This window comes from Leptinotarsa decemlineata, unplaced genomic scaffold, assembly GCF_025532065.1.
Source record: "Leptinotarsa decemlineata unplaced genomic scaffold, Ldec_3_MD MMD2_tig00000199_RagTag_RagTag, whole genome shotgun sequence".
In the NCBI taxonomy this organism is placed as follows: Eukaryota; Metazoa; Arthropoda; class Insecta; order Coleoptera; family Chrysomelidae; genus Leptinotarsa; species Leptinotarsa decemlineata.
Genome location: NW_027412544.1, coordinates 2,345,109 through 2,359,503, shown reverse-complemented (window position 1 = coordinate 2,359,503; position 14,395 = coordinate 2,345,109). Strand labels below are relative to the sequence as shown.

At 34.0% G+C, this 14,395-nt stretch overlaps 2 protein-coding genes across 6 annotated transcripts in view; one reads left to right on the top strand and one right to left on the bottom strand.

Moving 5' to 3' along the window:
• Positions 1-3,876: 3,876 nt before the first annotated feature.
• On the top strand, positions 3,877-4,634 carry LOC111505100 (INO80 complex subunit C). Its single transcript, XM_074172784.1, has one exon. It carries the CDS (start codon positions 4,038-4,040, stop codon positions 4,392-4,394), a length of 357 nt encoding a protein of 118 aa, XP_074028885.1. The 5' UTR covers positions 3,877-4,037; the 3' UTR covers positions 4,395-4,634.
• Positions 4,635-10,068: 5,434 nt separating this feature from the next.
• The window catches only part of LOC111505101 (1-phosphatidylinositol 4,5-bisphosphate phosphodiesterase epsilon-1), a 702,515-nt gene continuing 698,188 nt past the window's right edge, over positions 10,069-14,395 (bottom strand). For 4 of the 5 annotated variants that reach the window (XM_074172786.1, XM_074172785.1, XM_074172787.1 and 1 more), the window contains exons 25-27: positions 13,525-14,011; positions 13,196-13,467; positions 10,069-11,837 (exon numbers count right to left, since the gene is read on the bottom strand). In XM_074172786.1, the coding sequence (XP_074028887.1) occupies positions 11,016-11,837; positions 13,196-13,467; positions 13,525-14,011 (1,581 nt within the window). In that variant the 3' untranslated portion in view covers positions 10,069-11,015. The remainder of the gene's footprint in view (positions 11,838-13,195; positions 13,468-13,524; positions 14,012-14,395) is intronic. The other variant, XM_074172790.1, reaches the window with a different exon arrangement.

The following is a 14,395-nucleotide window of genomic DNA, read 5'->3' as shown; positions in this document are numbered from 1 at the left end:
GAAAAACTGCAAAACGAATGAATTAAATACCTACCTGTTGCAAAATTGTAGGTCCCTGTCGCTGTGAATTCTCCTCAACGTGGGTTTTCACTGTTCCTTCAGTGGGTAGAATTTTTACCGTGGGGTGTTTTTTAATAAGCATATGACGCTTTAAATTTGTCACAAAAGATTTGAAGGAAATAACCTGCTTGCAAATTTCAGATGTTGCTAGTTGCACTTGTTTCTTTGTGATTGAAAAAGAATACGAATAGGGATTGATCTTTCATTTATTTTACACTAAAATTCAACCTGTTACTGAAATGAAACTCTAGAACAACAAGTCGAATGGAGGAAACGTACGGAAACTCGGAACCACTCGGAACCGAACGCTAAAAATGACCATGACGCAAGATGAGACGTCTTTCAAGAATAGGTGAACATGAACGGTTAAAAAGAACAGGTTTTCGATAAGAACTGGAACAGTTTGAACAAGTTCTTCAAATTTAACTGTTCAGTGCCATCTCTATTTCCAATTAACCACAGTAATTACACATCTTCTTCCTAATATTCGATTTTAAAACAAGTACCATTCCCAATCACCAGAAATTCGAAACTTTTCTCGCAAACTCCTAAAGACACCAACTTGCCTGGCTCTCGTCGAGAATAGTATTGAACTTCTGGTGTTGGGAAAAGTGTTTGTTTTTGGAATTACTCTGCGCCAGAGGTTCCAGTTTAACCATTACCATCTTCACCTAAAAATGTTCCAACATGTTTCATTCACATTTGAGCATTTTATTATTGGCAACAGTGATAATAGCTAACATATAATATTGAGAGGAAGATGTGTGATTATTGTCATTGTAATTGAAAAACTCCACCGAAGTAAAGGACGGGATATTCCTTCGAAACTGAAACAATGATCAGAGTTGTCGAACCTCAGAGTAATAAAAGACAATAGAGAGGCCTTTTCCATCCTTACATTGAGGGTATCATAACTTTGTTTGTTTACGGGAAGTAAGTTGGACCATAAAACAGTGGCGGTTGGTTTAGTTGATAATCGAAGGGAAATTATATATTTGTAAAATAATTCCTTTCAGGTGAAAATGTGTTCGAATAGTTTCTACAGGAAAGCTGATTTATTATTATTGATTATGGAAATGGGGCCAGTTTTTCTACCACCTACTAGATTTATATTTATGTATGGCTATATAATGAAGCATGTGGTTTACTGGGTTAAAATTGAATTATTTCAAATGAACTAATTCATAACAATGATAAATGTCAATTTCAAAAGTAATGAACTTTCATGTAATCAGATGAAGAAATTTGTGATTTATTCTCAGATTTGATAAACAAGTGGTACGGTTTGTGAGGTCCTATATAAAGAATTTTCGTTTAGAAATCATAAACATTTATAATTACGATTGAGGTTTGATATTATTATGTGATTTCATTCAAGATTGGTATCTTGGGGTCTTTGTGGACCGACATTATGTACGGGGATATATTTGATGTTATTTATTCTTATCAATACATTTTTTGAAACTATGTTTATATTATTTCATTATTTGACATATCCCAACCAAAAAAAGAAAAAAATGACTACAGTCATTTCTTATTGAATATTGTCTGAATGCAACTCGAGAGCCTCGTGCAAAGAAATAAAAACCAAAACAGTCGATAGTCAGGCGGTTCGACGTGGGTGCTTTACTCACTCGAATTGACTGTCGTGTTGGTCGGTGGTTCAAGCCCTAGTCTGAACGATCGATTTCCACTTGCTATCGTCCAACCCGTGTTAGGAATCACACGTTAAAAGGTAAGACCTCGTTAATTCTTAGCTCGCACAAGTTTCGACTTCTAAGGGTTGTCGTTCGTAGGGGTGCGACAGACGGAAAAACAGATTTCAAAACAGATTTTTAAACAGATATTCTTTGCCTGACTTTAGTTAGTAGTAAAGTGAGCAATAACAGATTTAACACCGGTTGCACAAGAACAACTATTTAGTATACAAACTGAACATTGAGCAGAAAGCTTTTTAATCTGTTGATCACAGAATGAATATGACTTATGGCATACATATGAAAAACATATTTTTCATTTTTTAATACAGTTTTTTTCATTTACATTAATGATTTTTCGTAATTATAGAATTCGTCAGCATGAGTTATTGAAAAAAAAACAATGTCGGTCCACAAAGACCCTCAGATATCAATTTTGAATGGAATCACATAATAATATCAAACCTCAATCGTAATTAAAAATATTCATGATTTCTAATCGAAAATTCTTTATATCGGACCTCACAAGCTGTACCGCTTGTTCATAAAATCTGAGAAAGAATCACAAATTTCTCCATCTGATTATATGAAGCAAAGTTCATTAGTTTTGAAATCAACATTTGTCATTGTTATGAATTAGTTAACTTGGAATTATTTAATTTTAACCCAGTAAACCATGCGTTTTATTATAAAGCCATACATAAATAAAAATCTAGTTGGTGGTAGAAAAACTGGCCCCATTTCCATAATCATTAATAATGAATCAGATTTCCTGTAGGAACTATTTGAGCAGAATACATTTTCACCTGAAATGATTCATTTTATAAATATATAATATCCCTCCGATTATCAACTAAACCAATCGCCACTGTTTTATGGTCCAACTTACTTCAAATGTAAACAAACTCTTCATTACCTCTCATTACCCGCCAACCCCCCTCGCCTATGAGTTGTACAGAAAAGGATAGTACGATACCCGTTTCAAAATACATGTATTGTATTTGAATAGGGCATGGCAACTCTATGTCTTATTATTACTGTGAGTGTCGAACCAATCAAATGAAAGAAGAAGAAAAGCAATCACAGTTGCAACTTGGTTCCCGTGTTCGGCAGGGTAAACTCTACGTTGAGTTGTTTTGCCCCCATCATAGGGTTGAATTCTCAAAAATTTTGTCATCAGACGATCCAAATAGAAAATTTAATTTGGCAGGAAAGATCCTTTCATAAAGGGTCACCATCGGTGAAGCCGTCAGAGGGCACTGGAGGGTGAGAGGTCAGACGACAATTTAACTTTTAAATAGTTATTAGAGGTACTCACCTCTGAGATGAATGCTTCCCCATTCGTGAATAACGAAAGAATCACGAAATTGACCTCACACCCCTCAGCACTCTCATACGGCAAGAATTTCCAAAGTTGCCCTCATTATTTTGATTTTGTTCGGATAACGGAAGAAGGGAATGTATTTATTACTTCAATGGCGGGAACAAACTGATTGAATTGTTGAAATGTTTTTCGATAAAGAAAGACAGAAGATTTTATTATTTTCTGACTAGAGTTAGGGCTATGACATGCTTTCCTAATAGATATTGTTTCATTGAAAAGTAAATAAATTGAGGTAATTATGGTTTTAATGACACTCAAAACAATCCAAACATCAAATCCAGTTAGTGCTTTTGTTTTCCTCACTTAGAAGAAAAGAAAAACAGCAACCATAAACACATTTCCCAAAGAAGTAGATTTTTACAATGGAGAAAATGAGTCTCCATAATAGTGAAACATATGAATAGAATGATTAGTAACTCTGTTTAGAAAAAATTCCCACCATCGTTGAATTTTCTCTCACAAGATGAATCATACTCAAGAGCCTATTTCACTGGGAGAAAGATGTTTTTTTCATTTTGTTTGAATATGCTGTTACTATTTAGTTGAATGTTACACTGAATAATTATAGATAGGTGTTTAGAACAAATTTCCTTAAATTCGACAGTTCGCAATAAATTTGAACGCGAGTATAGCCAATATACAAATATAGCATGCTTTCTCTTTCAAGTGAAATACTGTCTACTCGTCAGCTAGCTATCTAAAGCTAAGAAATAAGAGAAGATGAAAGGAAAGAGAGAGAGAAAGAAAACATAAATATTTACAGTGTATTTTATATTGATATGAGTTAATCTAGTATTTTCAGGTTGAATTAAGTTATTTACGATTTTTACCACGAAAATACGAAGTATTAAATGATTTTCCTCTAAAAAATTGTTGAATAAACAATCTGTGAAAGCATGAGTGTTGAAGAATCCAAGGTAGAACCAAAACCAGTTTTTAAATCATCCTCATTTCAATTACATAAAGCAATGAAGAAAAAATGTGCCTGGAAAGGCTTGAAGCAAATAATTGCTTCAGAAAAAGCTTTGCCGTGGCCCGAAAATGCCATTCACTACAGTTCTATAAACGCACCTCCATCTTTCAAACCACCAGAAAAGTTCTCCGATCTGTCAGGACTACCTGCCCCATATACAGACCCACAGACAAGGTTACGTTTTGCGAATAAGGATGAATATGCTACCATTATCGATTTACCAATGGATATTACAGCAGGTTATTTGGCACTTCGAGGAGCTACAAGTATTGTAGGATGAAGAGATTTGGTAACATCTGGTTTTTAATTACATTCTTGGGGAGAATTTAAAAATTTGTGGAAAGTGTGTCAAATCATAGTCCGCCACATGTAGATGCTCTGTTAAGCAAGTATTTTTTCACAACCAGCATTTAGACGGATGTCTTTTTTTTGTTTGCTGTCAGGTTTCTTAGATAGTGTCATTTGAAATATAATCGCAGTGTAAATATATACTGAAAAATAAAGTATAGTGTAATATGTTTATTGGATTATTAATTCATATCCAATGTTATACAGATGAAAAACCAGCAAATCTTCCAATTAACTAATACCACTTATCATTGATGGGCGAAGGAGAGAAGTTGAGGAATTTTACTTGGATTCCTAATCTGTCAAAATATCGATTGATAGTAAGTTAAACAGTATTTGAAAAAACATATGTGATCGAGAAATAAGCTTTTTGGCTTTCTACTTTTCTATACAAAAAAATATGTGGGAAACTTCCGAAGAAGAGAAGGAAGCAATTAAGATTCCTTTTCCTCTTCAGTTTGTACTCCAAATATTCATTATGGAATTGAATCAACATTAATTCATAGAAATGTTATACAATATAATGAATGAGAGAGTGACAATATAAAATTTCTTTATTGTGGAACACTATCATTCTCAATGGCGAACTTTGAAGTTTCAGAATGAGACACATCTTATTACCTCAACATTACCTGAATAACATTACAAAATGAAACAATTGGTTCATTCATAACATTGCAACTTCATGTCATAGATGATATCAATCTACTTTTAATACAATGATAGTACGAAGAGACATTCATACGTATTCGATTTAGTCCCAGCTATAGTAATCTTAGGGAAATAGAGAAAGACAGCAATTTAGTTCAAAATAAACTCTCAACAAAGATGTGTAAATCATACTTAGAAATTACTTTCAGATACAATCTTCATGACATGAGTAGATTTGTCTCATCTGTGATATGAAGTCGTAATGTTATGATTGAAATGAGTGCTTCATCCTGTAATGTCATCCAGAAAGTTGCTGATGAGGTAATAAGTGTCTTAAAGTGTCAGTAGAGTTTTAAAGCGCAACTCTTTCATATATCATGTAGCATTTCTATAAATGAATTCTAAGTCAATTCCATATCGTATATTTGGAGTACAAATTGAATAGAAGAAACAGGTTTTTGTATACTTCAATGTCCATTCAGTGAAGTTGTTTCGAATAAGGAACTGTGGATATAATTTGGACCATACGTGATGGTTGTTGGATCAATGATCACGTAAGGAGCTTGCCTGCTGGTAAAAAGCCGTACGGCAAATGGGTTAGAAAAAGCTCTTTAGTATATAGAGATAGACTACCTCAGTCTGCACTACACAGTCAATTACAATTTGCCTTATACAGCCCTAATCCCTCCTGCAAGAGGAGGAACATTAAAGAGTTATTGGATCACAGATGGATTAAAAAGAATTTCAGGTTCTGGTGAAGGTGAATACAGTTGCAGATCCAAGGCAGAGATATCAACTTATGTAACGGTATTTCAGGCGAAACTGTATTTCGTTGATTTATATGTAAAGGGATTGGCAACGTAAAATTCCTTAGTAAACTGTGTATCACAAGGTTTTGATTCACAAATACTGTGAAAAATTTTCAACTCTTGGAAAATTTACCAGGCCTACTTACATGTCATAAACAGAAATGAATAGTACATGTTGTCTCTATTTGTAAGATAAAGATTTAGCAGACTATATATACTTTGTGCGTGACCTGTTGTGGTCTGATTCACGTTTTCAGTGTTTAGCAGAATTGTACTCTGGCCATCTGACACAGAATATCATTTACCAAGTGAAACTTGAAGTAAACTCATCAGCTTTGTTAGGAAGCTTGGCTTATATGGTCAAGTTTGATAATAATAACAATTAATTTTTCCAAGAAACATAAAATGTTTATAGCAGGGAAAAAAACAATGATTTAAAAAACTAACTATAACATAACTAAGTACGAACAGATTGATGTGAGCCAAAGTGCAGCCTACAGTTGAATCGAATATTAAACCTAATGTTAAAAATATACTCGTATTATTATTCTGTTTCCTCTAAGGTCTAAGGGATTGGTATACCAACCTGATTTGTTCAGAAGAAAAACCGCAGTGGTGTACTGAGTTGAACTTCAAAATGATGAGCAGCGACAGTATGTCTTGTATTTCTGTTTTGTTTGGTTTCACACAATAGATGACCTTTAGGTTGCATTTCCACTTAGGCTATTTTACCACTAAGCAAAAGTGAGCCTACTCTTTTGTTTTGTGATTTAAAATTAAAAGAATAGTCACTTCAGCGTTTTTGCTTCTTAACCCTTGTGAATTGTGCATTTATTTTGAGTTATATGGCACATTATGTGTGAACTCTTGTAACATAATTTTCTCCTCTCCTCAAACAAAAGTATTTGCTAAAAGTCACCTTTTGGTATATTTCTTTTTTTTTTCATTTCTATTCATTAAAAGAAATAGACAAGTCAGACCAATTTCAGAGCAGAAAAAAGACCCGGTTCCTGTATATTTAGTTTTTATCACAACAAAATACTTATATTTTTAATTTTGTTGATATATGCTTCTACATGCTTGTAACTCATAATTTGCTTCATTTGATTAGCTGTCAGAAAATGATTTTTCGAATATCAAAATCTCAAATTCAATAACATTGACAAAAGGATTGAAAAAACTACTGTGTTGACTGCTAGGAAGATTAAGGTACAGAAATGTACAAATGAAATATTGAACAAGATTTGATGCAATATATTTTTATAAATCGTTAAATATAACAATGTTACGTAAAAACAATAATTTTTAAATTTGTACTGTAAATTAACAGTTAAGTATATAGTATCTTTCGTATAATTTATATTATTACTTAATAACATCAAATATGTTAATGTACAATAGGAATATTTGTTTAAACATTATAAATACTGTAAAATTTGATTTTAATATAGATATGTTCAAACAGAAACAAAAGCTATGGTACAAAATGAAATATAGGGATATGGTATAATGTTCAAAATTTGTATTAATTTTATTCGAATGTATATATATTATTGATATTATTTGCTTCTCATGTAATTTCATTACCTTATAATATTTTAACATATAACATATTCTCAACAAAGTGTAGGTCAACAACAAATCAAATAAACTTTCTGTGGATTCACATTTGATTTGTGAAATGTTGATTTGTTTTGTTTGTCTTTCCATTTGTTATGGTGACTGAAGAAAACAGTCGATTTGAAATTGACCCAATATAACAAAAAGCGATAAGGAAAGCAAAAACATTTGCATTTCTGGGGTTTCTTTAAAGCTATGAAATGATTGTGCCCAAGAACAATAGCCAAAAGTGAGGACACTTGCAAAAATCAATTTTCTCAAAGCGTTTCATTCTCCACTTATATAAAAAGTATAAAATCCTAGACAGACATATAAAAAAATCACTCTCGTTTAGGTTAAAAACGTTCAATAATGGTTATTCTCAACACCAAAATCAAACGAAAATCATTATAAGTCAGAATTATTCTGCCTAAATTTTATATAAAACACCGACGTAGAACAAACCCTGTATAAGTTCAGTGAATTCAGTTAATTTGTCAAAATAATACTGAAAGACTTTCGACATTGATATGGCAAGACTGATAAATAAAAATTCAAATTATAATTCATGAGTCCACGTAGAATTTGAAACTTGCAATGCTAGACTGCTACAACTATATATTTTCTAAAAACATTTGGATTATGTAGGTTGAAATAAGCAGGCGACAATGATATTCTTTGGCCTTGTGTGCAGTCAACATCAAATGGAAAAATAACAAATATGGATGTCGGTTTTTCAGAATACTTTAGCTTAACTATATGTTCATGCACTTAGTGGATCACTATGATCACAAACTTGGTAGCTATACGTAGAAAATTGGAGTTGAAAATTCTTGTTTTTATTCTAAGTAGAGAAAATGCACTTGGCATATATATAGGTCCTTATCGTAGTCGTCTGCTTCCTAGAACCTACGCTGTATATTAAAGCTGTCATATATATAAAATAAACGAGTCACCTTTGCCGAGAAATTTCATTTGTATAATTCTGCTTTGTCTTTTTTTTAAAGAGAAATGTCTTCGTGAGACCAAATATCACTGACGGGTTGGATTAAATGATTTTAAAATGTGATTTTCTATATAATAAATATTCAATTTGTGAGGTTGAACCGATTTATAGTTAATCCAGTCACTAATTCTTCTGTTATATAATTATATATATATATATATATATATATATATATATATATATATATATATATATATATATATATGTATATATATATATTATTCCGGAGAGGTGCATTGTGACATGCTCCGGGTTGCCCCTTTCCTCTCATACAGACGTACGACTTTGTAGGTACGTGTGGCTGATACCCAACGGAAAAACAAACAACCCACCCAGCTAATGCCGCGCAGAGAGTTGAAGTAAAACCATCAGGCACCTGTGTAACGTCTTCGATTTGGAAGATTCGTCGCAAATTAATTGTTTTCCACTACGAAAAGCAGAAATTAATTTCGTTTGGTCGATCCGACCAACCGATAGAGCGGTTTCGGGGTGATAGCCTCATCATCAGTACCGGGCATGGTCTCTTCGGAACGATATATATATATATATATATATATATATATATATATATATATATATATATATATATATATATATATATATAAATAAAGGAGTTTTTAATCGGACATAGCACTCAAGAAAGTGGCAAACCATAGACACGTGTTTCGGGCTTTTGGCCCATCATCAGTATGGTGCAGCCAAGTGTAAGGATGGGCAACACTTGGTTACCAGAAGAAAGAAATACAAATGCACGGAGCCACCAGCAGGAGCCAGCCGCACATTTGTGGTTTCACTTAATAGATCTTGTGTTTACAAGAAAACTATCAAAATCACCACGGAGGCAGCTATAGCTACCTGCGTTACATCCGGGTCCAGGAAATGATATAAATACGAAGGTTATCGAGTGTCTTGATATAGATAAAGGAGTTTTTAATCGGACATAGCACTCAAGGAAGTGGCAAACCATAGACACGTGTTTCGGGCTTTTGGCCCATCATCAGTATGGTGCAGCCAAGTGTAAGGATGGGCAACACTTGGTTACCAGAAGAAAGAAATACAAATGCACGGAGCCACCAGCAGGAGCCAGCCGCACATTTGTGGTTTCACTTAATAGATCTTGTGTTTACAAGAAAACTATCAAAATCACCACGGAGGCAGCTATAGCTACCTGCGTGACATCCGGGTCCAGGAAATGATATAAACACCAGCTCCTGCTGGTGGCTCCGTGCATTTGTATTTCTTTCTTGTGGTAACCAAGTGTTGCCCATCCTTACACTTGGCTGCACCATACTGATGATGGGCCAAAAGCCCGAAACACGTGTCTATGGTTTGCCACTTTCTTGAGTGTTATGTCCGATTAAAAACTCCTTTATCTATATCAAGACACTCGATAACCTTCGTATATATATATATATATATATATATATATATATATATATATATATATATATATATATATATATATATATATATATATATATATATATATATATATATATATATATATATATATATATATATATATATATATATATATATATATATAGTTTATCAAACCGCAACACGTGTCACTATACAATAGCTTCCGCAGGCATGTTCATACTGTATGAACACTCCTGAGAAAGCTAGTAGAAACACGTGTTGCGGTTATGCAAACTATCTCACAGTTTTACTTGAATACGTTGTGGATTTTCATCAAGAGTTGGGCAATTCCATTACATATTATGGAAATGTTTAATGATTAACAAATAATAAAGTATACTTAGTTATTTGAAGAATAAATAGTGAATATATTGTAGCTAAAGACTTACTCAAAGTTTCTGATTCAGACTAAATGGTGGGTGTGACTTTTTTGAATTTTGTTGACATGTTTCGTGGAAGAGTTTATTGTTCAAACATGTTTGAGATATTCAGTTGTGTTGTCAATCAAAATATTGGTGATAGCCTGGTAAATATATACATCTTTCTAAGCAAAAAAGGAATAACAGAATAACAAGTGGTTGAATAATAGAATGTGAAGATACGTGTGTCTGAATGGACCTAAATGATGGATATTTTTGATCTGCCTCTTACCAATATTTTCTCTCATACTATTTCAAGGCAATAATTGAGAGATTAAAAAAATGAAAATGTCTTATTGAAAAATAAACTCTGGTACCACCCGCATATGTCGCATAGACCGAAACTAACAAACTGGTGAATATAAAAGCTTTAACTTGAAAATTGTTTTCTTATCAGAACACATTTCGAAATTAATTGGATAATAATCTTGAAAACTATTAAAATGGCAACAGAAGAACGAATAAAAATAAGGACGCCAACTCAATATTATCAGAAAAAGTATTTGTGAATTCAGTGATATGAGGTTTCAGTGAGACAGTTTACCTCTGTGAGACCAAAAATATCAGTCTCGGCAGAAATATCCCTGTGATCATAGAAATCATGAGTAGTGATTAGCCTAATACCAGTCCCACTTTTATTCCAGAAGTCACGATTTCCATTCTTTGAATTTTCGTAACGACACTTTTTTCAATCTCGACATCAAGTCAGAGTCTTTCGTCTCATCGTCACTCAATGTCTCACCCTCTGAGTGCACCTCCCTCATCGCATCACCCTTCTTTGAAGAGGTCGGAGCCGCCGAATCTTTATCCGAGTTCGACTTGTTTCGGGATCCGGACCTCCCTTTAGAATCATCCCCCGATTTGCTCTTCCATTTGGAAGTTGTTGGATCACTCAATGCCACTTGCACCGGCATTTTCATGCTGTTGGAGGCGACGTTCCGAGCCACGTTCAACCCTCTGCTTATTCTGTCCAGCGTAGCTAACCGCAGGCTGGACGTGATCCTGTTTTTCCGCAGAGACGTGGGCGTGGCATTAGCACGTTCCTGCATAATGAATCTCCCGATGGTTTGCCAATGCGACTGAGCACTGTACACGTTCTCGTCGTCCGCCAGAGCGCGTTGCTGAATATTGTGGCTCAAACCACCCCATTCCAGCTCCTCCACAATAACGAAATTCATAGGATCTTCGAGTCGCCGAGCCTTCACAAGAGATTGAGCCAGAACGTCCTGGGCGCAAGCGTTCAATGGAACTTTGAGGATGGCGTATGGTATTTCTGGTGAAACATTGTATATACAGACTAGAAATGTGTCATTTTCCTCCCATGCATTGCTTGGAGCTCCGTCTGTTTTCCTAGCTTCTCTTTCCCGGTTGGCTACACTTCGGATTGAAGACAACCATGCTCTGCTGCTGGGATCATCACCCATCCTCTTGAGAATGAATCTGCCCTCTCCTTTCCACTGGGATTGTGCCTGAAGAATGAACAAGAATAGTACAGTTAGGATGAATTCTGATAGAAAAAAGTAAAGAATGAAAATGAGACATGGGTCTCTCTAGAAGTAACTTCTCCGACTCACAGTAGGGGGCTTCGGAGATTTTTTCGAAGGTTAAAAGGAAACAGACCCCAATAATGTGTATGATTTTTTAAAATGATGAAAACCCCAAAATTAAATTATTCCAAATGAACTAATTCATAACAATGATGAAATTTTAATTTCAACAGTAATGAACTTTGCTTCATATAATCAGATGGAGAAATTTGTGATTTATTCTCAGATTTTATAAACAAGCGGTATGGTTTGTGAGGTTCGATATGAAGAATTTTCGATTAGAAATCATGAATATTTATAATTACGATTGAGGTTTTATATCATTCAAAATTGGTTACTAGGAGTCTTTGTGGACCGACATTATGAAAAGGGATATTTTTGAAGTTTTTAATGATAATTTTTTTGATGTTATTCTTATAAATACAGTTTTTAAAACTAGGTTTATATTGTTTCATTATCTGACATATCCCAACCAAAAAAGGGTAAAAAAAAGACTACCGTCATTTCTTATTGAATATTGTATGTATGCTGTTGATCACAGAATGAATATGACTTACGGCACACATATGAAAAACATATTTTTCATTTTTTAATAGAGTTTTTTTCATTTACATTAATGATTTTTCGTAATTATAGAATTCGTCAGCATGAGTTATTGAAAAAAAAAACATAATGTCGGTCCACAAAGACCCTAGATCCCAATTTTGAATGAAATCACATAATAATATCAAACCTCAATCTGTATTATAAATATTCATGATTTGTAATCGAACATTCTTTATATATCGGACCTCACAAACCGTACCGCTTGTTCATCAAATCTGAGAATTGATTACTTTTAAAATTAACATTTATTATTGTTATGAATTACTTCATTTGAAATAATTTAATTTTAACCCAGTACCCACGCGCTTTATTATAAAGCTATACATGAATAAAAATCTAGTAGGTGGTAGAAAAACTGGCCTTATTTCCATAATCATTAATAAAAATCAGATTCCCTGTAGGAACTATTCACCTGAAATGATTTATTTTATAAATATATAATGTCCCTCCGATTATCTACTAAACCAACCCCCACTGTTTTATGGTCCAACTTACTTCAAATGTAAACATACTCTCCATGTCCCCTCATTACCCGCCACCCCCCCCTTGACCATACATTGTACAGAAAAGCATAGTACGATACCCGCTTCAATTGTATTGGTAATAGGCATGGCAACTCTATGTCTTATTATTACTCTGAGGATTGGATATTTTAAAAACATCTATGAACGTACTTGTAGAGGTCTCTCATGTAGGTCAAGGATGCGTTGTGTGGCCGGTAAGTTATGGTCCTTTTTTTCCCAACCTCTCGCGACTTCTTCTACCAGAATGTAGTCGTTAACTTTGTTGGGGGTGATGGCAGCTTTTTGCAGACAAAGAAGCAACACGTCTTGCGTTGTACTTTCTTGGGTGATTTTCAAAATCGTATACGGTTCCTCCGATACTACTCCGTAAACCATGAGGAAAAACATCCGTCTTTTAACATACAGGGGTGTCCCAGAAATACCTGTTAGAAAAAAAATCATGAATTATATTTCATTACAAAGAACTTGTTTTACTGTACCCAAAAATGTGCTATCTGGTTTAGCAGATTCGCAAAGATTGGTTTCCGGTTGAGGTGGTCTTTCTGAAATGCCATCTCTACTCTCAGTATTCTCCAAACTTTCCTCCTCAACTCTTGAATAAATAAATAGAGTTGACATGTTGAGGCTCTTATTTTGGGGTGACCTCAACCTCAAATGTCTGTAACCTGGCTTGAGACACTTCAGCGGCAACATTCTTTGAGCCAAGAGGTGGTTACTGGTAGCATCCATCACGGTGAATCTTAAGAAGGCCAGATCCTGGAACATCACTCTGAAGTTGAAAGTATCATTCCATATGGGATTGAGAGCGTTTTTTTGTATGATTTTTGTCTTTTGTTTGTTACAATCAACTTGTATACCAATGATTTCTACTTCCACGTAGGTGCTGAGATTGACATTTCCTTGACTAACATATTGGCCAGATACAATGTTGATAACTATTTGTGACGAGTGTATGCCATCAAATTCCTGGAATGAAAAAATAATTAAATAACCCTCTCATACAGCAACAATCATAATCAACTACGACCTTTAGATAATAGTATACTACGGTCCTCAAATCGTACCCCAACTTGTTCATTTGATGAGATAAACCCTTAGGAACTTTTGAGAAGTTGATCAAAATCGAAAATAAGTTTTTTGACAAATTCTTTCGTCTGTCAATTAGCCCGCTTGTTGTCTAGCGAAACACGTGTTGCATTTTTGTGAATCTACGTGGTAAAAATCTCACAATAAAGTGTTTATTGTGTTAGTAGTCAACTAACAGGTTTAGGTTCAGTCGTAGTATTGACATAATTGGTTTTCTATGATGGATTGAAAATAAGTTCCAAGTATGAAATTGGGAACATTCTT

What these genes read in the sequence shown, in the direction of transcription:
- LOC111505100 (XM_074172784.1), top strand. Translation starts at nt 4,038, where the DNA reads ATGAGTGTTGAAGAATCCAAGGTAGAACCAAAACCAGTTTTTAAATCA.